The sequence below is a fragment of the Castor canadensis genome, chromosome 8 (genome assembly GCF_047511655.1).
Source record: "Castor canadensis chromosome 8, mCasCan1.hap1v2, whole genome shotgun sequence".
NCBI classification, from domain to species: domain Eukaryota; kingdom Metazoa; phylum Chordata; class Mammalia; order Rodentia; family Castoridae; genus Castor; species Castor canadensis.
The window spans coordinates 97,761,796-97,788,643 of record NC_133393.1 but is presented as its reverse complement, the minus strand read 5'-3'; the positions used below and the strand labels follow the sequence as shown (position 1 = coordinate 97,788,643).

The following is a 26,848-nucleotide window of genomic DNA, read 5'->3' as shown; positions in this document are numbered from 1 at the left end:
CTTCTGAAGAAAGAGATTGAGGAAGACTATAGAAAGTGGAGAGATCTCTCATGCTCATGGATTGGTAGAATCAACATAGTAAAAATGTCTATACTCCCAAAAGTAATCTACATGTTTAATGCAATTCCCATCAAAACTCCAATGACATTCATTAAAGAGACTGAAAAATCTACCGTTAAATTTATATGGAAACACAAGAGGCCACGAATAGCCAAGGCAATACTCAGTCAAAAGGACAATGCTGGAGGTATCATGATACCTGACTTCAAACTATATTACAAAGCAATTACAATAAAAACAGCATGGTACTGGCACAAAAACAGACATGAAGACCAGTGGAACAGAACAGAGGACACAGATATGAAGCCACACAACTATAACCAACTTGTCTTTGACAAAGGAGCTAAAAATATACGATGGAGAAATAGCAGCCTCTTCAACAAAAACTGCTGGGAAAACTGGTTAGCAGTCTGCAAAAAACTGAAACTAGATCCATGTATATCACCCTATACCAAGATTAACTCAAAATGGATCAAGGATCTTAATATCAGACCACAAACTCTAAAGTTGGTACAGGAAAGAGTAGGAAATACTCTGGAGTTAGTAGATGTAGGTAAGAACTTTCTCAATGGAACCCCAGCAGCACAGCAACTAAGAGATAGCATAGATAAATGGGACTTCATAAAACTAAAAAGCTTCTGCTCATCAAAAGAAATGGTCTCTAAACTGAAGAGAACACCCACAGAGTGGGAGAAAATATTTGTCAGCTACACATCAGACAAAGGACTGATAACCAGAATATATAGGGAACTTAAAAAACTAAATTCTCCCAAAACTAATAAAGAAATGGGCAAGTGAACTAAACAGAACTTTCTCAAAAGAAGAAATTCAAATGGCCAAAAAACACATGAAAAAATGCTCACCATCTCTAGCAATAAAGGAAATGCAAATTAAAACCACACTAAGATTCCACCTCACCCCTGTTAGAATAGCCATCATTAGCAACACAACCAACAGGTGTTGGTGAGGATGTGGGGAAAAAGGAACCCTCATACACTGTTGGTGGGAATGTAAACTAGTACAACCACTCTGGAAAAAAATTTGGAGGCTACTTAAAAAGCTAAACATTGATCTACCATTTGATCCAGCAATACCACTCTTGGGGATATACCCAAAAGAATGTGACACAGGTTACTCCAGATGCACCCGCACACCCATATTTATTGCAGCACTATTCACAATAGCCAAGTTATGGAAACAGCCAAGACGAATGGATTAAGAAAATGTGGTATCTATACACAATGGAATTTTATGCAGCCATGAAGAAGAACGAAATGTTATCATTTGCTGGTAAATGGATGGAATTGGAGAACATCATTCTGAGTGAGGTTAGCCTGGCCCAAAAGACCAAAAATCATATGTTCTCCCTCCTATGTGGACATTAGACCAAGGGCAGACACAACAAGGGGATTGAACTTTGATCACAAAGCGAGTGCACACAAGGGAGATATGAGGATAGGTAAGACACCTAAAAAATTAGCTAGCATTTGTTGCCCTCAACATAGAGAAACTAAAGCAGATACTTTAAAAGCAACTGAGGCCAATAGGAGAAGGGGACCAGGAACTACAGAAAAGGTTAAATCAAAAAGAATTAACTTAGAAGGTAACACACACGCACAGGAAATAAATGTGAGTCAACTCCCTGTATAGCTATCCTTATCTCAACTAGCAAAACCCGTGTTCCTTCCTATTATTGCTTATACTCTCTCTTCAACAAAATTAGAGATAAGGGCAAAATAGTTTCTGCCGGGTATCGAGGGGGTGTGAGGGAGGGGAGGGGGCGGAGTGGGTGGTAAGGGAGGGGGTGGGGGCAGGAGGGAGAAATGACCCAAGCATTGTATGCACATATGAATAATAAAAAAATAAAAATTAAAAAAAAAAAAACCTGGGAGGTGGTATGTGCCTGTCACCCAGCTATTTAGGGAAGCACAAATAGGAAGATGGTGGTCCAGGTGGCCTGGGCATAAAGCCAGACCCCGTCTCAAAAATAACCAATGTGCAAAAGGACTGGAGGTGTGGCTCAGTGCCTAGAAAGGCCCTGAGTCTGAGTTCAAACCCCAGCACTACCAAAAAATAAATAAATAAAATAAAAATAAAAGCTGGGCATGATGGCACACATTTTTTTTTTTCATGTTGTTGGATATTTGGGGGGGGTTGTTTTGTTTTGGTTTTTGTTTATTTCTGGGACAGGGTCTCATGAGGTATCCTGGGCTAGAACTCATTCTGGCCTTGAACTTTCAATTCTCCTTGCCTTGTCTCCCAAGTGCTGGGATTATAGGCCTGCACCACCACATCCAGCAAGTCCCTATCTCCTACAAGAAAAACAAGGAGCCTGGGGGTGTAGCTCACTGGTAAAGTGCATGCTGAAGCTGTGGGCTCAATCCTCAGCACTGAAAAAATAATTAATAAAATAAAATAAATATCTTGCTAAGAAAAAGAGTAGGAGATAAGGCAGTAGAGACCACATAGACCACTGTCTTAAGAAGTTGGATTATAAAGGAAGTCAGAGAAATGGAACAGTTACTGAAAGGATACATGGGACCAAAGCAGGCTTCAATTTTATTTTAAGCTGGGAGAAAGAATAAGCTTGTTTATATGTAGATAGGAATAAAGAGAATGGAATCATATTTTCTATGGATAATTTCATTTATAGTTGTTAGCCTTAATGGTCATTTACTATGTCCCAGGCATTTATTAATAACAATAGGTACTAGTGTTATGCTATTAGATATGGAGAAGTGAGAGAGAAAGAAGAACCAAAGATAATGTCAATTATATTAGTTTTTTTTTTTTTTTGGTGGTACTAGAGTTTGAACTCAGGGCCTCGAGCACTCCCACTTGAGCTACTCCACTAGCCCAAAACTTTTCAATGATAAAGGTTTTGGTCTGAGCATCTGGAAGAATAAAGTTGCCATATACTGAGATGCAGGAACAGAATGGGCAGGAGTATACACAGGTACAGCTAAGTGGCAAGAGGAGCCATGATGGGAGCTAGAGCTACCCATTAAGACTGGTCAAGATGACAACCTTCCAAAAGCACTCAGGCATCAGTGGCAGAGCCTATACGGGGAAAGTAAGTGGAGAGCCCGGCCAGGATTAGTCAGGTTCTGGGCAAGAAGCTAGAGGAAATGGATTTTGACAAGGCCTATGTGGTCCTTGGCCGGTTTCTGGTGCTAAAGAAAGATGAAGACCTCTTCCAGGACATGTGGTGCCAAAGCTAGGCAGTCCAAGGACTGCTTTGAGTACAGCCTTCTTGTGATACTCTATGGGGAGTGCTCAGACCCCAACCCATTCTCCAGAGTCCACGGGATCTTCCCTGTCCTCTACAAAGGAAAAGATTGCTGTTGTCACACTCATCTCCAGTATACTCCAGGAACTTTTGGGAGTTCTCTCCCCTCACCATTTCAACTTTTTGGAATTCTCACTTTTGTACGCATCACCCTTCCTCCTCTTTCCCCTGTTAGTTTCATGGACAGTGGATTCCTGGTCCCTTCCCTCCTTCCCCACCTTCACCTCTGGTCTGTTTGATGTCATTTGGTTCCTTTTTTGGCAGAACAGTCACTGTTCTCGTAAAGTTTTATAGATCAATAAAGTCAGAGGCCTTCAAAAAAAGAGAGAGACATAGAGAGATAGCAGGCAGGAGATTTGTTTTAGATATGTTAACTTTAAATGTCTAATAAAAACCTAAATGGAGATGTCAAGTGTACTGTTAGATATATGAATCTGGAATGCAGGATGACAAACCAAGTAGGAAATATAATTTGAGCAGAAGTAATCCCAGTTACTCAGAAGGCAGAGATTGGGAGAATTGTGGTTTAGGCTAGCCCCAGCCAAAAAGTTACCAAATTCCATTTTGACCAACAAACCAGGTAGTGGTTCATGCCTGTAATTCCAGCTACACAGGAGGTTGTAGATAGGAGGATGGTGGTTCAAGGTCAGTGGGGAAAAACAGCAAAACTCTGTCTGAAAAATAGCTAAAGTAAAAAGGGCCGGGGGCATGGTTCAAGTGGTAGAGCACCTAAACTCCAGTACTGAAAAAAAAAAAAAAAAAAGGGAAAGAAGGAAGAAAAGGAGGGAGGGAGAGAGGGAGGAAGGAAGCAAGAAAGGAAGGAGAAAAAGAGAGAAAGAGAAAGAAAAAATATAATTTGAGAGTTGCCATTGCACAGATGATACTCAAAGCCGTCAGAAATATAACAAAAAAGATGTTCATTGACTAAGTTCCAGGGTATTCCCAGGTTTAGAGGTCAGGAAAATGAGGAGGAACTAGCAAAGGAACCTAAAGGGGAGAGGCCCTACATGTGAGAGGAAAACTAGAAGAATGCAGCGTTCCATAGCCCGAGGAAGAGTTTCTCAAGGGCTAGTGATCAGCTGTGTCAAGTGCCCGCAGCAGGTATGATGAGAGCTTAGAACAAACTATTCACTTAATTGCATGAAATCACTGCAGACATCCACAAGAGCAGTTTTGGTAGAGTGACAGGAGTAAAAGCTTCATTAGACTGGGTTTAAGAGAGAATGAGAGAAATCTGACATGATCAAAAAGTGGAGATGAAGTGAACTTTATATACTGCTGATGGGAACAAATTTGGAACAGCACTGGGAAAGCAGTTTAACATTATCTCCTAAAGCAGAATACAGGTTGAGTATCTCTAATTCAAAAATCTGAAATGCTCTGAATATCCAAAGCTTTTTGAGTGTGAACAAAAAATTTTGAATTTTGGAGCACTTCACATTTTGGATTAGGGCTACTCAACATATAAAGTCTATGCAAATATTACAAAACCTAAAAAACTCTGAAATCTAAAATATTTCTGGCTCAAGCATTTTGGATAAGAAATATTCAACCTGTATTCACATACCTCTGACTCCACAATTCCACTCCTAAGTATAAATCCCAGAGAAACTCTTACACAGGTATACCACATATGTGAGAATGTTCAGAGTAGCAATGTCAGGAATAACAAAACAAACAACTTGGAAGCAATTCAAAAGTCCACTGGCAAGGGTATAAGTCTGTTTTCTGTTCTATAACAAATTATCTGAGATTGAGTATTTTGTAAAGAAAAGAGGTTGCTGGGTGCCAGTGGCTTATGTCTGTAATCCTAGCTACTCAGAAGGCAGAGATCAGTTCAAATAGTTCTCAAAACTATCTTGGAAAAAAGCATCACAAAAAAGGACTGGTGGAGTGCTCAAGAAATAGGGCCATTGCCTAGCAAGCATGAGGCTCTAAGTTCAAACCCCAGTACTGCCAAAAAAACAAACAAAAAAAGTCACAGTTTGGGAGGTAGAAAGTCCAAGATCAGGCAGCCCTACTGGTTCACCCTCTGGTGACAGCCTCATAATGGACAGCAACACAAGGGCGGGAGTAAGTGCAAAGAAGATGGAATGGTGAGACAGGAAGCCAGAGAGCCATGTAAGTCAAGTGTGCTGTCTTATAACAATTCATCCTCAAGGGAAATAACTCACTCTGCAAGACCAGCATCAATCCCTTTTGAAGGTGATGCCCCCAAGGACCAACACATGATTCATTAGGTCCCCTCTAAAAGGTTCCACCTCCTATTACATCACCAAACTAGGAACCAAGCTTCCAATACATGAACTTTGGAAGACACACCAGATCCACACCACAGTAGCAAGAGAATGGATAAATTAAGGTACATTCACAAAATGAAACATTATATGACATTGAAAAGCGACTTAACCACATCAACATGCAACATGAATGGATCATGAAATTACAATATTGAATAAAGAGCAAAAACCAGAAGACCAGGTATTGCAATAAGACAAAATGATAGGGATGTAGTTCAGTGGTACAATGCTACTCTACCATGTGCAAGCAATGGGTTTGATCCCCAGCACTTAAGTAAATAAATAAATGCTGGTGTGGTGGTGCACACCAGCAATTAGGGGGTTGAGGCAGGAGAATTCTGAGTTTCAGGCCACAGGGACAAAAAATTAGTGAGACCTCCATCCCAACCAATAAGAAAGGCACTATGATCCCAGCCATGAAAGAGGTCTTACATAGAGGATCTAGGCTGGACCAGGGGGGAAAAAAAAAAAAAGCAATGAGGTCCTATCCAAAATATAAATGAAACAAAAAAAGGCTAGGGACATAGCTCAAGTGGTACAGCATCTGCCTAGCAAGTGTGAGTCCTGAACTCAAACCACAGTACCACCAAAAGATGAAAGAAAGAATAAACAACTTAAAAATATACAACATAATGGGTGTGAGCACAGACTTGGAGCCATACTGCCTAAGTTCAAATCCTAACTAGGCCATTTACTAGCAGTATGATTATTAAACTCCTTCATTTTTCCTCATCTATAAAATGGGATAATAATAATGAAGTTGTAAGAATTAAATGAGAGTACATAAACACATAGATAACTATATTTATACTTATATAAAAAGCATCTAGCACAATGGGAACAAGTGAATTAAACATGATTTTTTTGCAGTACTGGGATTTGAACTAAGGGCCTCATGCCTACTAGGCAGGAGCTCTTACTGCTTGAGCCACTCCTCCACCAGCCCTTTTTTTTGTGATGGGTGTTTTCCAGATAGGATCTATTGAACTATTTGCCTATGGCAGGCTGTGAACGGAGACCCTCCTGATCTCTCCTCCTGAGTAGCTAAGATTACAGGCGTGAGCCACCAGGACCCAACTCATTTAATTCTTATAACATCCTCATTTCTCTTATGCTTTACAATTGAATACAATTTTGTATTATTACATAAAGATAATAAAAGAAAAGGAATAGAAAGAAAGAAATTGGAGACTGCAAGTATATACAACTTTTGAATAAACAACTTGCCTAGCATATGCAAGGCCCTGGGTTCAATCCCCAGTACCACCAAAAAAAAAAAAAAAAAAAAAATAGGATGGGGAAGAGAAATACAGCTGGAGGAAGAAGTGGCATCAAGAAAAAGTTTAGGAGTTAGGGGCTGGGCATTTGGCTAAGTAGTAACAGCACTTAACACAGATTGCATGAGCAAAGCCCTGGGTTCAATTCCAAGTACCATAAAAAATAAGTAAATAAATATTACTAATCCAAAAAATAATCTAGTAAAGAATATCAGAACTCAAGGGCAGAGAGCATAAGAAACTTGGCATTAGGTCACATGGCTAATAAGTGACAAGAGCCATATTTGGGATGACAGACTCATGCCACTGCACACAGTTGTTGATTGAGATGGGTCTTGCAAACTATTTGCCTGGGCTGGCCTCAAACCATGATTCTCCTGATCTCAGAATCCCAAGTAGCTAGGATTACAGGTGCAAGCCACCGCCATCCAGCTAGGATACCTATTTTGAGTATCTACTACACAGGCCTCAGATGTTATTTTGGGTGCTTTTTTGTCTGTTTGTTTTTAGCAGTACTGGGGATTGAACCCAGGGCCTCACACTTGGTAGGCTATGCCCACAGTTCTTTCGTTTTGTGGTTTTGCTTTGAGTTTTTTTGGTTTTGTTTTGTTTTCCTTGTTAACTTTGCCTGGGTAAGCTTCAAACTTGAGGTCCTTCTGCTTCCAGCTCCTCAGTACCTAGAATTACAGGCATGTTACCACTACACACGGCCTATTTTAGGTATTTTGGAGGATAATTAACTGAATAACACTGTGTCTACACCTACAGAACTTACACTCCAGTACTGAGGACAGTCATCTTAATGATTCCTGTACAGTGCAAAATTATATAAATATCATAAAGAAATAAAAAACATTGTGGAGCTTCAGAAAATAAGACCCTTTGGGACTGGGAAGTGGAGCGATTAAGAGAACTTTATATAAGAGATAACATTTCAGCTAAACTTGAAGGGATGTGTAAGATTTTGAAAGACAGTTTTGACTGTGAGTTCTTTTATTTTTCTTTTTTATTTTTGTGGGACTGGGGACTGAACTCAGGGCCTTGAGCATGCCAGGCAAGCACTCTACCACTGATCTACATCCCCAGCCCTTGACTGAGTTCTAGAAGGGCCACAATCATGCCTTTGCCCCAGGACTGGCATGCTGGAGCAGCTCAATGAATGTGGGAAGTGTGAACACATGAACAGAAATACTCCACAAGCTTATGAATGTATACATAGATATATACATTATTTTGAAAATAAGTATCAAGTAACTGGTCATGATTCTTTTTACAATTAACTCCCATATCTTCTATCTTAAAAAAAAAAACAAAAAACTGTCAGCTATGGGAATGGTTCAAATGGTAAAGTGCCTGCCTAGCAAGCATGACTCCCTGAGTTCAAACCCCAGTACTGCAAAGAAAAAAAAGTCTCAGTTCACCACCATCATTCTCTTTTAGCTTTTATCTCACTTTTCTGCTCTCCCATCATTTTTTTATAACAGAGATATAATTTACACCATGCAATTCACTAATTTAAAGTATAAATTAAATGATATTTAGATTATAGAGTTGTACAACCATAACCACAATCAATTTTAGAACACTTTCATTACTCCAAAAAGAAATCCAATATTCATTACTAGTTATTTTCCACTTCCCCTCAATCCATTCTCCCTCCAGTCCTTGGCAACCACTAGTCTATTTTCTGTCTATATAGATTTGCCTATTCTGGACAAGTCATATTAATGGAATCCTGTTATATGTATGTGGTCTTTTTGACTGGCTTTCTTTCATTAACATAATGTCCATCCATTTTGTAGCATGTATCAGTACGCTATTTATTTTTACTGTTGATTATTTCATTGTATAGGTATACACTATTATTTATTTTACTTATCCATTCATCAGCTGGTAGAGATTTGGGTAGTTTCTATTTTGAGGCTATTATGAATAATGATGTTATGAACATTTGTATAGATGTATGTTTTCATTTTATTTGGGTATAAATCTAGGAATGGAATTCCTATGACTGTGTTTAGTTTTTTTTTTTTTGCAGTACTGGGGCTTGAACTCAGGGCCTTCCCCTCGAGCCACTCCACCAGCCCAATTTTTTTGTGATAAGATTTTTTCAAGATAGGGTCTTCCGGAACTATTTGCTTGGGCTGGCTTTGAACCATGATCCTCTTGATCTCTGCCTCCTGAGTAGCTAGGATTACAGGTGTGAGCCACCAGCACCGGTTTGTGTTTAGCTTTTTCAGGAACTGCAAAACTGTTTGTTTGTTTGTTTTTGGTAGTTCTGAGGCTTGAATTCAGGGCTTTGCCCTGCACTTGCTAGACAGATGGGCTACCATTTAAGCCACAACTCCAGTCTTTTTTGCTTTAGTTACTTTTCAAATAGGGCCTCACACTTTTTGCTTGGGCCCACCTCAAACAGAATCCTCCCAATATCCACCTTCCAAGTGGCTGCGATTATGGAAGCCACCTTGCCTGCACACCAGGTCTCCCAAACTGTTTTTAAAGCAGCTGCCACCTTTAACATTTCCACCAGCAGTGCATGAGGGTTCCAATCACTTCACATTATTATCTGTCTTTTTTTATTGTCGCCATCCTAGTGGTTGAAGTGCTGGCTCATAATATGGAGGGTCTTTTTGTGGCCATTTAGAGTTCTTTGGAGAATAGCTATTTAGATCTTTTGCCTATTTTGTTTGCTCGTTTTGAAACAGGGTCTCACTATGTCTCAAAGTCCAAGGGATCCTCCAGCCTCAGCTTCCTGCGTGCTAGGACTTGTAGGCACAAGCTACGGTGCCCACTTTTACCTATTTTTTAATTGGGTTCTGTTCTCCACTTAAAAAAAAATTAACCATCCCTTCCATCTACTTTTATTTATGTTTTATTTATTTATTTTTACAGTACTAGGGATTGAACCTAGGGCCTCACACAAGCTAGCCAAGTGCTCTACCACTTGAGCCACACCTCCAACCCTGTTCTCCATCTTAAAGTTCTTAAAAGATTAGTCTATATAAACCTTCTGTCAATTTTGCTCCCTGCTCCTTGGAAATCGTCAAAAATCATCAACTACCTCTTTACTAAGAAAATCAATGGCTATTTGCCAGTCATCTTCCAGCATACAATTTTAGGTTTACACAATCAACTTTTAATTCCAACTACCCTCTTATTCTAATCTATATTTTACCTCATACTGTTTTTCTTTTCTTTCTTTCTTTTTTTTTTTTTTTTTGGCAGTGCTGGGGTTAGAATTCAGGGCCTTGCACTTGCTTGCTAGGTAGGTGCTGTACCACTTCAGCTATACCCTTCCCCAGGCCTTTTTGCTTTAGTTATTTTGGAGATAGGGTCTCACTTTTTGCCCAAATTGGCCTGAACCATGATCTTATTTTTGCTACCTATGCAGCTTAGATGACAGCAGAATGCCACCATGCCCAGCTATTGATTGAGATAGGTCTCACTGACTTTTTGTACAGACTAGCCTCAAGCCATAATCCTCCTAATCTCTGCCTCTGAGTAGCTGGATGACAGTCATGGGCCGCTGTGCTCCAGCTTTTTTTTTTTTTTTTTTTTTGACACATGGTCTCACTATGTGAGGCCCAGGCTGGCCTTGAACGTTCTATCCTCCGCCTTAGCCTCCTGCATGCTAGGATTACAGAAGTGTACCCTATTTATATTACCTGCTTCTCACTTACAAAGCAGGTGCTCAAAAAGCAGGTGTTCCACCACTTGAGTAACACCTTTAGTCCATTTTTGCTCTGATTATTTTAGAGATGGGGTCTCACAAACTATTTGCCCAGGCTGGCCTCAAACTGCGATCCTCCAATCTCAGCCTCCCATGTAGCTAGGATTATAGGCATGAGCCACCAGTGCCCAGCTTAGTTTGTTGTTGTTTTGTCTTTTTGTGGTACTGGAGATTGAATTCAGGGCCACATGCTAACTAGGCAAGCACTCTACCACTTTAGCAACATCCCCAATTCTTTTGCTTTTTTAGTTTGTTTCTCAGATAAAATTGCATGCTGACTTTGTTGGGCTGAACTTGAACAGTGACCCTCTTATCTTCACCTGCCCAGTAGTTACAATTATAGGCATGTGTCAGTCACCATGCCCATACATTAAAGTATTTCATACAAGAAATATCTATGCTAAACCGCTAGGCATTACTACTAAACTTTAGCCAGCTGACTTAACGTGTTACAGTAACAGACACAATAGCTGGGACGGTGGTGTGTAGCTATGATCCTATCTGTTCAGGAGGCTGAGGCAGGAGAATCACGTGAGTCCAGGAATTTGAGGCTAAGAGGGCAACATAGTGAGATCTCCCTCAAAAAAACCCCAACAACAACAACAATCTCCACTACCACAACATAAGATTTAAAAGTTCTTAGCCAGATGCTCATGGCTAACACCTGTAATCCTAGCTACATAGGAGGGTGAGATCAGCAAGATCAAGATTTGAAAATAGTTCATGAGACCCCCATCTCCAAAAAAATAACCACAGCAAAATGGTCTGGAGGTGTGGCTTAAGCAGTAGAGACCTGCTTTGCAAACACAGAGCCCTGAGTTCAAAGCCCTAGTCCCACTAAAAGAAAAAAAAAAAAAAGTTCTGAGTTCTCTTAAATTAGATTTGAAGCCAGGCATGGAGGTACATGCCTGTAACCCCAGCACTCAGGAGGTAGAGGCAGGAGGATCACAAGGTTGATACCAGTCTGGGTTACATACTGAGACCCTCTCTCAAAAAAAAAAAAAAAAAAAAAAGAAGAAGAAGAAGAAAAAGTTGCTGGGCACAGTGGCTACAGTGGCTCATGTATATAATCTCAGCTACTCAGGAGTTAGAGATTGGGAGGATCTTGGTTTGAGACCAGGCCAGCTGGGGCAGTTATGAAGACCTCATCTCAGCAAACAATCTGGGCATGAGGATGACAGCCTTTCATCCCAGACAAGTAGCAAGAAGCCTAAGTAGGAGGATCACGTTCCAAGGCTGGCTCCAGTTAAAACAGAAGACCCTATTTGAAAAATAACTAAAGCAAAAAAGGTTGGGGATGTGGCTCAAGTGGTAAAGCAACTGCCCTGAATTCAAACCCTTGTACCTAGAAAGAAAAAAAAAGAAAAAAAGAAAACTTTGATTTGAGCCAAGAATAGTGGCACACATATAATCTTAGATACTTAGGAGACTGAGGCAGGAAGACTAAAAATTCAAGGCCAGCCTGGGCTATACAGTGAGACCCTATCTCAAAAAACAAATTAATAAATAAAATTGAAAAACCTTAAACTCAATTTGGTGGACACTAGATGGCTAAGTACTACACATACACACTGTTATACCCTATAAATATACTGTTAAAAGTATAAATGATACTACATTGTTTCCTTTCTGCTTTCTTCTCTCTCCCCAGTACATTTGCCAATCTCAAGCTTCACAAAGAGTGAAGATCTGGCAACACCCACTAGCCAGCTCCTCTTTCAGCATTGTCTTCATCCCCACATGGACCTTCAATATGTTAACATCAAGAAAAACTAGCTGAGGCAGGAGGATCCTGAGCTTTAAGCCAGCCTGGGTCTGGTTAGCCTGGGCTATGTAGTGAGCCTATCTCAAAAAAAAAAAGAAAAAAAAAGGAAAAAGAAGAAAAAAATGGAAATTTATGCAAAATATGTGGGGAAGGCAAATTGTCCAAAGTTAAAAAGCAGCCCTTTTCTTTTTTCTAAAGGAAATGGCTGTTGATGCTATAAGGAGTTAAATTATAATAACACATGCCAGGGAGATGATGTCAGGGAAGGCGTGGTTAGGCCCTTTGCAAGTATGAAATTCCTTTAGTCCCAAACATTTCCTCTTTCAGTCTCACCTATCCTCCAATCTCTCTACTGAGGCAACTCCTTCAAACATTGAAGAAACAGTGTTAAGACCCCAGAACTAATTTTTTTTTTGCTTCAGACTTTTCAACAAACCAAGAGTAGCTGAAGGCCACTGAAACTGATGTTTTTAAAAAGTAACACATTAAATTATCTTGCAGAATCCCTTTTTGAAATCTACATTTCCCCCTACTGTAACTACTTTAATGCCAAAGAAATGAATGGAAATTTGACACACTTCAAGAAACAATCTGCTATTACATAGGGCACTGGTGGTTCACACTTGTAATCCTAGCTATTTGGGAGGCTGAGATCAGGAGAGATGGAGATTCAGATCAGCCCAGACAAATAGTTTGAGAGACCCAATCTCCAAAATGGAGAAAAATAGATTAGAGGTGTAGCTCAAATGGCAGAATGACTACTTGTTAAGTGTAAAGTCCTGAGTTCAAACCCCAGTCCCACCCCAAAAAAATCTGATATTAGGCATTATACATTTGTTGAGTATATTCTTATATTTCTTACCAGCCAAAAGAGAAAAAGAAAACTATGAGTGTCATGAGCTTCTCAGGAAATACCTTTCCTGGTAAGTGAAGTAGATAAACATGTTTCAAAATAAAATAATCATTTTTAAAAGTCAAGTAAATAACAGTGGTGTACAAATAGCAGCTTTTCAACTGATATCACTGGTGATTATAATTATTCTCTATTCCACAAACTAGAGGTGATAACTACAGCTAGAAATAAAATATTATTTACAGAAAGTAGTAGATATTTGTAATTTTGTATTTTAGGGTTTTTTTGGGAAGGTAGGGGGTACTAGAGTTGGAATCTAGGGCTTGCTAAACATGTGCTCTCCCACTGAGCTACACCCCCAGCCCTATTTCTGTTTTTTAAACATTTTGGACAAGTCCAAGAACTTTATTACATAGACATGTTCTACTTGAGAAACCCAGACCTTAACAAAAATGGCAAATTACCCACTGTCAAAACTGAAATTGTGTCAGGTGCTAGTGGCTCATGCCTGTAATTCTAGCTACCCAGAAGGCAGAGATCAGGAGGATCATGGTTTGAAGCTAGCCTGGGCGAACAGTTCTGTGAGACCCTATCTGGAAAAGCCCTTCCCAAAAATAGGGCTAGTGGACTGGCTCAAGGTGAAGGCCCTGAGTTCAGGCCTGAGTAGTGAAAAAAAAAAAAATTGAAATTGTCTTGGAATAAACCAAAGTCTGGAAGAATACATCCATCAAACTATTACTAGTTATTTTCCTTGAGGAGTGGGATTTAAGAAGTGGGGTATGACAAGAAGAATTTATTTTATAAACTTCTTTGTGATTAATTTAAAAATGGTATGTCTTACATTTATCACTAAAAACTAGGAAAAGTTATTTAAAAATTTTTAACCATGGGTTTAAAAAAATGCACAAATTTACATGAACAAATGCATTTAAAACACTTCTCAAAACAGAAACAAACGCATTAAGCCCTATATTACTACCAGGATAAAGAACAATAAGTAATGCCTAAGTTTAAACACACCTAACATTTAACATTCACAGCCTATACATACACACAAGGAGTCAGAGACATAGCCTCAAAGAAATGCACATAAATGACATACTTAGATGTCTCCTAACATTGACCTGCAAGGGATTGGAGGTGTGGCTCCAGTGTTACAGTGCTTGCCGAGCAAGTACAAGGTCCTGAGTTCAAACCTTAGTACCATGAAAACGAACAGACATTGACCTGTAAGAACCCAAAAAAGGGCTGGAAGCATGGCTCAAGTGGTAAAATGCCTATCTAGCAAGCATGAGTCCCTAGTTCAAATGCTAGTACCACCACAAAATTTAAAAAAAGAAACCAAGCTGGGTGCTGGTGGCTCATCTGTAAGTGACCTGGGAGGCTGAGATCAGAAGTATCATGGTTTGAGGACAACAAGGGCAAACAGTAAGAGTTCATCACCAAAATAACCCCTGCAAAATGGACTGGAAGTGTGGCTCAAGTGGTGAAACACCTGCTTTGCAACAGGGAGGCCCTGAGTTCAAACCCCAGTATCACTGGAAAAAAAAAAGTACTCCAAGAATGCTTTAAAAATAAACTAGTACTTATGTATCTACTTCCCTTCTTACTCTGTCCACTGGTCCTAATGTTTACTGAACTGCTCCCCAAACTTTACAGATTATTAGGAAGAGATATGAGATTTGAATCCAAATCCACAACCATACCTCTTATCCCCTATACTCTACTAGATTTAGAAGCTGTTTAAGTGTTCCCATACTCCAAGGGAGAAGACTGAGTAAAGAACTGAGAAGAGAGATTTTAGATATCTTCAAATACATTAAACCCTGAAATATGAAAAAATTAACTTGAGGGGTTCATTTTACTTTTAATGGGTTCTGGGTAACCTGAGAATCTTGGAGAGAAAAGTCAGGAAGGAAACTTTCCACAGTACTATACAGATTTGAAGAGAATGCAGATGAAATATTCCCCTTTTGAATATATATATGTAAGATATACAATAAATAATATGTATATTTGAATAATATGAATATATTTGATACTAAGATCTCAATATGTACATACATATATTGATAACCAATAAATATTTATGGACTTTTATTTCTTAAGGATATAAACAGAATGAATATCACACAAACTGATACCCATAACTAACACAAGGTGTTTTGGATCTATTCACCTATTTACCAACTCAGACACTTATGTTTAAATCTGTCTGTAATGGTTTCTTTAGATACATGAGAAAGCAGCAGAACTCTCTCCCTACTGTCCAGTATTACATGAGCAAAAAATCCCTACATGTTTATAATACATTTTTTCTTCAAAGAACAACTATAACACCCAGAGAATGGATAAAAAGTCTTCCTGCTACAGCATGAAGTTCTTCTTAATTTCTGTTGTGTCCCCTGGAATGCCAAGAAAACTTCCAAGGTTATTATCTGGATAATGTAGGCAAGATTTCCACTCTCCCCAGACTTCCCATTTACCCAACCATAATATAACTTTTCTGGCATCCATGGGTTAATTGTAAAGACTCCAAGGATCCCTGCTAAGCCTGGCTATCTGCAGAGCTCCAAGTATCAGCTGAAAAGCAAGACCCAAAGAATCACAGAGCTTTCTGCCTTAATCCCAAGGCATGCCATGTCTCAAGACTCCTATAGAGTTTTCTATGGGCTGGGTGGGGTGGAGTGGTCTTGAAGCACACATCCAATTCTTGATGAGCTGTGAGATTTTACTGACTACCTGTGATTTCAGCTTTCTGGTGGTAAGAGTAGGAAGGAAGGTACAGTGGGGGAGGATGGAAACAATCAAAAAATACAGTTACCTCTGGGAGGTGGGCAAGGGGACAAGGTCTGAGATGACATTATCCCCATGGAGATTGGTACATCAACAGGAAGTCAAACTGACTTCATTTCACAAGGATACAAACTTTCAAACTTGGATTTATTTCTAACTTTCCTTGTCTTCTTAGTTCTCAGGCCTCACAAACAAGGACTATAAATTTCTTTAACTTCCAGAACCAGGTGAGAAAAAGCACCAACAAAATTGGTGGAAAAGGGAGAGGCACTCAGAGGAGAGAATCTCATTCCTCTCTTAAAGGAAAATGCTAAAACCAAGGGCACTCCCGGATCCCCAGAAAAGGAAGTTGCTGGATTCCAAAAAAGCACTTTTTCCCTACCTTCTTGTTGTTCTTGTTATAGCCAAAAGTCGAAATCCCAGGCCTGGAAGTCACTGATAGCAGCATTTTCTCTTTAATGTTAGGGAACAGAGAGAGACAGAAGAGGGAGAAGGAAAGGGAGGGGGAAAGGGAGGAAGGAGGAGAGAGAAGGAGAGAGGGAGGGAGGGAGAGGGAGAAGGGAGGGGGAGGAGAAAGGGGAGAAAAGGAGTAGGAGAGAGAGAGAGAGAGAGAGAGAGAGAGAGAGAGAGAGAGAGAGAGAGAGAGATGGGGGTGGGGGGGCTATGGGTAAGAATGAGCTAGGGCTGCTTCGTCACTGAAAGAAGTTAACCCAGAGTCGGGAGGAGCCAGTTCCACAGGGTCCTAATGCCCAAGATGTTACATTTTGGTTTGTTTTCCATTCACTCAATAGTTAAGGCTAGAAAGAGGAGTTCTTGGGTCTAACCTCTTCAAATTCATCCCCTTTTTCTCCATGGACAAGTTCTGATTATCATGAAAAGACAACGAATTTTTTTCCCCTCTTTTCCCTTAGAGAGGGACCCCTTAAACACAGCCTCTGAGAGCATCTGAAGAAAACCATATGGATGGAGTGTGTGAGATAAGCTCAAGGCTTCCCCTACTTTACATTTAGGTGATTTCAATGCACTAAGAAAGCTCACGCCTGTAATCCTAGCTACTCAGGAGGCAGAGATCAGGAGGATCACAGTTCAAAGCCAGCCCAGGCAAATAGTTTGTGAGACCCTACCTGGAAAATACCTAACACAAAAATGGCTGGTGGAGTGGCTTAAGGCGTAGGCCCTGAGTTTAAGCCCTAAGAAAGAACAAAGAAAGGAGTGAACCAAAGAGCAGAGAAAAATAAAGAGTATGGGAAGTAACTAATTTCTAATTTCAGATCCTTAGATAGTTCTGTTTTTCTTGGGGCACACTGATGGACTAATGCCTGAACTCCTGTTTCAGATTCTCCTAGGAAGGAGTTCATACCTAAGAAGGCACTATCAAACTGAACTGTATCATGAACCTTCTGCTTCCACCTCCCAAGTGCGGGAGTTACTAGACATGAGCCACTATGTCTGGCCTTCCCACCTCCCCACCTCGGGTGCTATGGATCAAATCCAGGACTAGAGCCTCATGCATGCTAGGCAAGTACTCTACCACTGAGCCACAGCGTTTATTTAGCTTAGCCCACTATTTCCTAGTCTTTAAAATCCATAAGGTGAAACAAGTACAGTAACTTACCAAACTTGGAATTGATGTTTGCTGAAGTCTGCTTCAAGTAGTCTCTGAGCTGTAAATTTAAAATATATATATATAAATATATATGATATATATTAAATATAAATATGTATATATATAATACATATATAACTATTTAAAAAAGCATATGCTTCACAGAGAAGAAAAATATAAAATTTCTTAGGAAAGAAGAGTCAAGAATCTAACACATTTGCAACAACACTCACCTCTAATAGTTTCAAAGGAATGCCTTTGTAGGAGTAGCCTTAACAAGAAAGAAACTTGTAGGACACCAAAACCTTAAGAATGATTAAAAAGGAACCCTATTCATCCAAGTGGAATAGGGATGTAGACTGTAAATCTTCAAATCCCCTCATAAGGCCACCTTGCTGCCATCAGAAGTATTCCCCAGACATAAATTAACCCTGTCTGCTTTGTCACAAGAAACATTAAGCTCCAACTCTCCCTAAGATGAAGTTCTGGTCTCTGCTCTGGTTTTCCTGTCACCTTTTTGCTGTGGTAACAGAACAGACAATACTTGCGTTCTGCAGAGTAAATACACACATCCACATCCACCCCCAATCTCTAACTTTCATTTCCAATAGGACAGGAAGTGCCTGCTCAGCTCAAGGGACACAGGAAGGGTGGGAACAGCCTCAATGTGGGAATTGCGACTGAGACTGAGAATAGCAGCCAACTGCAGTAAATAAATAATAGCATCTCTCAGTGATGCCATATTTTTCCAAAAGTTCCTTTTCTGCCCTCAGAGACTTTCATTCATCATATATGAATTTATCCTTGCTGTTTAGGCCTTTGGTTGATGTGTTCTTCCTTGGCCTAACAATGTGGTATAGAAATTTTACTTTTTTTTTTTCTTTTATTATTCATATGTGCATACAAGGCTTGGTTCATTTCTCCCCCCTGCCCCCACCCCCTCCCTTACCACCCACTCCGCCCCCTCCCTCTACGCCCCCCAATACCCAGCAGAAACTATTTTGCTCTTATTTCTAATTTTGTTGTAGAGAGAGTATAAGCAATAATAGGAAGGAACAAGGGTTTTTGCTGGTTGAGATAAGGATAGCTATACAGGGCATTGACTCACATTGATTTCCTGTGCGTGGGTGTTACCTTCTAGGTTAATTCTTTTTGATCTAACCTTTTCTCTAGTACCTGTTCCCCTTTTCCTATTGGCCTCAGTTGCTTTAAAGTATCTGCTTTAGTTTCTCTGCGTTAAGGGCAACAAATGCTAGCTAGTTTTTTAGGTGTCTTACCTATCCTCACCCCTCCCTTGTGTGCTCTCGCTTTTATCATGTGCTCATAGTCCAATCCCCTTGTTGTGTTTGCCCTTGATCTAATGTCCACATATGAGGGAGAACATACGATTTTTGGTCTTTTGGGCCAGGCTAACCTCACTCAGAATGATGTTCTCCAATTCCATCCATTTACCAGCGAATGATAACATTTCGTTCTTCTTCATGGCTGCATAAAATTCCATTGTGTATAGATACCACATTTTCTTAATCCATTCGTCAGTGCTGGGGCATCTTGGCTGTTTCCATAACTTGGCTATTGTGAATAGTGCCGCAATAAACATGGATGTGCAGGTGCCTCTGAAATTTTACTCTTTAATGCCTAATTCATAAGGGTGGTCAACCTAACTTAATTTTTTTAAATTCTAATTTTTGAAGGCTAAGTACTTACTTTAATAATAGTTATTCTAATGATGTGATATGGTATCTCCTGGTGGTTATTTGTTGTTTTCTCATTATTTTATTATAAATCAGCAGTTGATAGAAACTATTTATGGAATAAATGTGTATTGTAAGATAAATGAATCAAGCTAACTAGCATATCACCTCAAATACTTATTATTTTTTGTGGTTAGGACATTTGGAATTTATTCTCTTAGTAATTTTATTAACTATATTAACTGTATTAACTATGGTCTTTCTGTGTTTGGCTTATTTTACTTAGCAAGATATTCTCCAAGTCTATCCACATAGTTGCAAAATGACAGAATTTCCTTCTTTTTAAAGGCTGAATGGTATTCCATTGTATATATTACCACAGTTCATCTGCTGATAGACATTTAGGTTGATTCCATAACTTGGGTATTGTGAATAGTGTTGCAATGAACATAGAATGCAAATATCTCTTCAACAAACTGACTTTAAATCTTTTTTTAATTAAATTTTTTACTGATTAACAAAAACATAAAAAATACACATATTAATGGGTACCATACAATGTTTCTATACATGTATACATTGTATAATATCTAAATCAAGTCAAACATTTATTCCCTCAAACTTTTATAATTTCTTTATGGTGAAAACATTCAAAATCCTTTCTTCTTCCTTATTTCTCTTTAAGTCTATCTATGTTGCCTAGACTGACCTCAAACTCCTGGACTCAAGGCATTCTCTTGCCTTAGCCTCCCAAGGGCTAGGACTACAGGTCTGTGCCACCCCATTCCATTTCTTCTAGCTTTTTAAAATGTAGGTACTGATTTCAAATTTTTTAAGTAAATACCAAGAAGTGCGATTGTTGGATCAATTCTAATATTCTTAATACATTGTGTTCTCCATCTGCATTCCTTAAAGCTCAATAATAACTTAGAATTTAATATACTGGGCACAGTGGCATGTACCTGTATGAAGAAGGATCCTTTGAGACCAGCAGTTTGGAGCCAGACTGGGTAACACAGTGAGACCTTTCTTTAATCAAAAAAAAAAAAAAAAATAGCCAGGCTGAACACCTTTGGCTCATGACTGTAATCCTAGTTACTGGAGAGGCTGAGATTGGGAGGATCACAGGGCAAATAGTTCGAGAGACCCCATCTCCAAAAATAACCAAAGCAAAATGGACTTGGAAGTATGGCTTAAGGGATAGAGCACCTGCTTTGCAAGCACAAAGCCCTGAGTTCAAACCCCAGCCCCACAAAAAAAAAAAAAAATTACAAACACAAGGGTCAGGAGTGTGGTTCCCTATTACAAAAGAAAAAAAAAAAAAGAAAAGAAAAAGGCCAGGTATGATTTACACATCTGTAATACTAGCGCTCAGGAGGCTGAGGCAGGAGGAAGGAAAGTTTAAGGCCAACTTGGGCTGTGTAGTGACTTCTAGGCTAGTCTGACCTACATATTGAGACACTATCTCAAAAATAATTTTAATAGTGAAAGCCATAGGTTTCAGAGTGAGGCAGACCTGATACTTTTTGTGACTTTAATCCAGGTTACTTAACATCTCTCATTCACTTTTGTGAAAATGGAGATAATATCTACTTCCTTAGCCTTTGGAAGCATACATAAGTTCTGGTCCAGTTCCATAACTCACTACTCAATGACACTGGGAGCACTACCTCCCAGTGTCTGAAAAAAGTAAGATATCTGAATCTTACTTTTCTCATCTGTAAAATGGAGTATAGTTACCTACTTCCTAAAAATGTACTGGAATAAAATAAGGCAATATATATCAAGCCTTTAGGGAGATGCCTGACACTTGGTAAACACTCAATAGATGTTAGCCCCATTATGATTAATTACTCTATGCCTCTCAGTGTGTATCCCTCTGGGTATCATATAACCCAGATTTAAAGATCTAAAGTGAACATTTTCAAAACCTGGCATTTTAGTTACATTCAAGATCATACTAGCACCAAGAAGGATAAACTACACACCTGGAAAATATTAGATAAGAAGTTATAAGGATCACCAGACCCAATTTCTTCTGACTGTCTCTCTGTCTCTCATAAGCAAACAACCTAATTACTAAGAAATTCTTTTCATAACTTCCAATCTCCTATAAATTGGTATAAAATCTTTTATCTACAAAAAAAAAGGAAATGAAATAACACAGAATCAAAGACTCTCAAGCTCCATTTCTCTGAGTCCTACCAATCTAAGAAATAGAAATACATCTAAGGGAAAGTTAGGATTTTAATGCATCTTAAGACTTGACCCCATCTTTCTCTACTAAGTACTAGATAGAAGGGAGATAAAGAAAGATCCAATTAAATAAACTATTTATATGAACCAATACAAAAATCTAGATTTTTAAGGTCTGTCCAATAAGTTTAGGACTACAGAAGCAAAATGACCTAGATGTACAAACTGATATAAAAGGTGAGTGTGTCAAAGAGCTCAGCAAAATTAAAAACTACATCCTCTATTTTTGGGCAGTGCTGGAGATCAAACCCAAGTCCTTACACCACACACTCTATCTCTGAACTATACCTCCAGTCCTCTGGTGAGTATACTTTTAAAGGGAGTTATAGAATTGTGTGGAAGGGATGGAAAAAGGTAACATAGTTCTGTGGTTAGCTTCGGGAAGTGTATGGGAGGAAGAAGATCCTACTTCCTCCAGCGTGTTTACTTCGACTCCCTTCTGTTTTGCCCATTATATTGCCCACATTTTTCTAGATTTAGTCAATGTCTCTCTAATTCTTAGTTCTCATGGTCCCAGGACTAGAGTTTTTACTCTGTGTGTGTGTGTGTGTGTGTGTGTGTTATCCTGGTTGGCCCCCAACTCATGACACTCCTACCTTGTCCTCCCTAATAGGTGGAATTACAAGCACATGCCATCATGCCCAGTTTAGAGTTATTTTGAAGGGAAAAAAAGTAAAATAACAGTTACTGTAACTTCTCATACCAAGGGAGACATTTGGAACTGGAGGTGTGGTCCAAAAACACTAAGCCCTGAGTTCAAACCCCAGTACCCCCCCCAAAATAAATAAGTAAATAAAAAACAAAAAATTTAAAAAAGCACAACAGGAGACATTTGCATCAAAGTCAATATAGACTGGTTCATGATTTCTCCAGAAAAACACCACTTTTAAGCAAGTATTCCAAGTGACAGAATTGTGTCTAGACCAACCTTGATCTGTATGTTGAAAGATGTCTGCATACTGGCCCTCCACGTTATGATGGAGAACTCAGAAGAATGTACTACCTGCAGATGTGCTGGACTCTAGCCAAACATTCCACTGGAGAGACAAGCTGATGTGTCACTTGTGGCTGAAAGCAGTAAGACAGGCCAGGTTGCCAGTGGGTTCAGAGACCTGAACAAGGTGCATCAAAGCCAAGGATAACCACTTCCAACACACCCTTCAGCTCCCTGTGGATTATTTTTTCTTCCTTTGATTTATGTTTTGTGTCCCAAATGCTATGTTAATGGAAATAGTCCAAAAGGTTTAATTTCTTTCTGAAAGAAGTGAAAGAAAAAAAAAAAGAGTTTGTTAACACATTAGCTTTCTTAAGGCAAGAAATTTAAGGATCTATGTCAAACAAAGCAAAGTTTATCCCTGACTCCTTCTGATGTAAAATGGAATGACAAGATTGGTCTAAAACTACAAATTGGGAAAGTCTGGCTTCTCAAATCCTTCCTTCACTGGAAAAGAGGGGAAAAGACAGACAACTCTGAAAAGTTATTTATTTTACCCCCTGGATTACCAGTGCTGATAGTCTGCTCTTCTGATAGCAACAGATATTTCTGGCCAAAAATTACTACACAGAATATTCTTGATGGGTGCTGGTGGCTCATGCCTGTAATCCTAGCTACGCAGGAGGCAGAGATCAGGAGGATCACAGTTCGAAGCCAGCTCAGGCAAATAGTTCCAGAGACCCTACCTCTAAAAAACCCTTCCCAAAAATAGGGCTGGTGGAGTGGCTCAAGATGTAGGCCCCAAATTCAAATCCCAGTACCAAAAAAAAAAAAAAAAAAAGAATATTCTAACAGAATTTTCAAATGGACTTTTCCTTTGCCAGACACTAAAGGAATGACTCAGGAACCAAATCGTCAGCCAGAAAATTAGCATAATGTAGAAAGAAAAGACTAGACTAGATTCTATGGATTCTCAGAACGGACAACATTGACTCAATGGCAGTATTCATTATATTTTTTTAGATGTATGCTTCCTTCATATCTGAGGTATTAATTTTGCTTTGGCTCCAGCTATCTCTAAAATAAATAACTCAAATGATTCCAACAGGGCTTAAACCTGAATTCAAGGTTTAATCAAATCAAGGAACTTCTGCTTTTCTAGGTCAAATTTTAGTCTTTTCATATCATCAAATACTGCGAATTTCATTTGGCTATAGTTAACATATTGCAAAAAGTGTGAGATTGTAGGGATAATAATGAACCAAAATACTGATTAATTGGTTAGGTTTTTGTTTGTTTTCCCTGCCATACAGTGCTGGGGATTGAACCCAGTACCTTGTACATGCTACACCCAGTACCTTGTACATGCTAGGCAAGCCCTCTATCACTGAGCTACACCCCCAACCATGTCCTCTGTAATCTTCAGATGAAGGAAACAAATCTCAAAAAGGTAAACTCACCTGTACAAGCTCATAAGGAAGGGGTCAAACAGTTATCTAACTGACACCAGAATCTAGATTTTCTGACTCTCAGGTCTACCCTTTGTATTTGCTTATAAAATTTAAAATTCTGGTAAATACATACCTATTGGGTTAGAAATAATATAAGAATAATCCTAGGACTCCTGAAATTAAAGGTGAACTACCTTCTTAAAAAAACAAAACTCTTTTCTTTATTTGAGATAGCATCTCACTTATATAGTTCAGGCTGGCTTTAAACTTGTGATCTTTCTGCATCTGCTTCCCAAGTTCTGGGATTACAGATATGCACCACCATGCCTGGCTCAAAACATCTTTTTATCTCAAGAAGCAATGATACTCAGTATTTTAACCTATATTAAATTTTCATGCTTGGTAATATTTCTATTGACACACCATGAAAATTGTTAAGTATGTAAAGTAGTGTACATATTAGTTCAATTGAGCCATTCCATAATATATACATATTTCAAAACAACATGTAAATGGAAATATATATAATTTTTGTATATATGTTCATCAATTAAAAAAACAAATTTTAAAAAGGCCTAAGTTTGGTGGCACTTCAATTAACAGAAAAAAATTTTTAAAGGGACAAACTTACAATGTACCAGCAAGAGGGTTTAGAAAACTACAGTTGCTAAATAGCAAAAAGAATAAAAAAAATGACAAAAAAGAAGCATTACTAACTAGCTATTCAAGTTTCTACCTGGATTTTGATTTATTATATAGATTGTTGTTGATGGTGGTGGTGATGTGTGTGTGTGTGTTTCAAGGCACTAGGGATCAACCCCAGAGTTTCACACATACTAAGCAAGTGCTCTACCACGAGCTACATTCCCAGCTCTCATTACATATTTAGAAGGTAATTTGCACTGGGTTCTGTGGCTCACATCTGTATTCTTAGCTATTCAGGTTGTGGAGATTGGAAGAATCACTGTTTGAGGCCAGCCCAGACAAAAAGTTCAAGAGACCCCATCTCAACCAGTAAAAAGCTGATGTGGTAGTACATATCTACCATTCCAGCTATTAGGGAAACATAAGTAGGGTTGTGGTCCAGATTAGACTGAGCATAAACATGACACCCTATTCAAAAAATAAAAAAGCAAAAGGGCTGGTAGAGCGCTGCCTAGAAAGAGCAAGGCAAGACCCTGAGTTCAAACTCCAGTAACACACACACACACACCAAGCAAGGTAATTTGCTTGAATTGTTTTCCATCAGGGGTAACTGGTATAATATCCCAAAACTCTTAGATGAAGCATAAGATTTGAATAGAAGAAATAACTTCTAAAATATCAACATACATTATTTACAAGGATACTAGCCACTACTTCATGCTTCCCCAGAGACAAGCTTTTTTTTTTTTTTTTCTGGTAAGACTGGGGTTTGAACTTAGGCCCTCATACTTGCAAAGCAGGCACTCTAACACTTGAGCCACATCACTATTTCATTTTGCTCTGGAGATGTGATCTTTCAAACTAACTGCCCGGGCTGACCTCAAACCTCAATTCTACTGATCTCAGCCTCCCGAGTAGCTAGGATCACAGGCATGAGTCATTGGCATCTGACTCCAGAGACATAAACTTGATAAGGACAGGGACTGTGACTATTTTGTACATCATATATCCTTAGCACTCAGCAGTACCTGGTTTTAAATTTTTTAATATTTGTTAAATTTAATGAACTATCTAAGAACACTAAATTTACATCTAACAATATATTACCCTTTCTCTTTTTTTTTTTTTTGGCAATACTGGCGTTTGAACTCAGGTCCTCACGCTTGCTAGGCAGCTGCTCTACCACTTCAGCCACTCCCCCAGCCCTATATTACTCACTGAAAACGTTGAAAGTAGGTCTGGAGAAATAGCTCAGTGATATAGCTCAAGGCCCTGGGTTCAACACTAGCACCAAAAAACAAAGCTGAAGGCTGTGTTGACAGTAATGAAACACCACATTAAGACATGTAGGAACTTTTCCCTTCATATTTACATGGTTTTCTTTTTTATTGCTTATTTTTTGTGTCATAAGGAAATGTGATAGTTTGAATTTAACCTATGTCTCTTAACAGTAGAGTAAGCCACTCTTCTGTTGTTTTGTTTTTGGCTGCACTGGGGTCCGAACTCAGGGCCTCACGCTTGCTAAGCAGGCAGTCTTACTGCTTGAGCCACTCTGCCAGCTGAATAAGCCACTCTTATTTGTGGCTTATTCCCATTGATCAAATTAAAGACACCACCTCAAGGGGTTGGAATATATGTAGCTCAGTGGTACAGTGCTTACCTAGCAGGTGCAAGGCCCTGGATTTGATCAAACAGTACTGCAAAGAAGAAAAAAAAAGATATCACCTCAAAAGGTCAGTAAGTTGTATTCCTGTAACATTTTACTTGAAATTTTTTGTAGGCTTTTAATTCTCCTTGATAGCTCAGCTCAACTTCTACCTCTTCTTCCCTCCCCACTTCCCTGCCGATTTTGTTTGTTTGTTTGTTTTTAGGGCAGGGTCTTGCTATATAGCTCAGGCTAGCCTGGAACTCACTATATACAGCCCAGGCTAGATATTCAATCATCGTGCCTCAGCCTCCACCTTCACCTCTTTTATATTCTGCAGTGCTGGAGATGGAGGATCAAATGCAGGACCTCCTGCAGGCTAGAGAGTACTCTCTACCACTGATATATACCCCAACCCCCATCTCTACCTCTTGCTCACAGATGAGGTAGGCACCAATTTTACCAATCTTTCATCTTTAATATGTAAACATAACTTATACTCAAGAATGTTTGCTGACAGGATATAATCTTCACCTTTTTTAAAGTA

The 26,848-nt window shown here is 39.1% G+C and overlaps 1 protein-coding gene across 15 annotated transcripts in view; it reads right to left on the bottom strand.

The window, feature by feature from the left end:
• Positions 1-26,848, bottom strand: part of Rbms2 (RNA binding motif single stranded interacting protein 2) — an 83,542-nt gene that overhangs the window by 43,532 nt on the left and 13,162 nt on the right. For 7 of the 15 annotated variants that reach the window (XM_074083678.1, XM_074083683.1, XM_074083679.1 and 4 more), the window contains exon 2: positions 17,686-17,734. In XM_074083678.1, coding sequence (XP_073939779.1) covers positions 17,686-17,734 — 49 coding nt within the window. Of the gene's footprint in view, positions 1-16,452; positions 16,712-17,685; positions 17,735-17,909; positions 18,294-22,554; positions 22,882-26,316; positions 26,354-26,848 lie in introns of those variants that run through there. The other 8 variants (XM_074083688.1, XM_020163265.2, XM_074083686.1 and 5 more) reach the window with 4 other exon arrangements.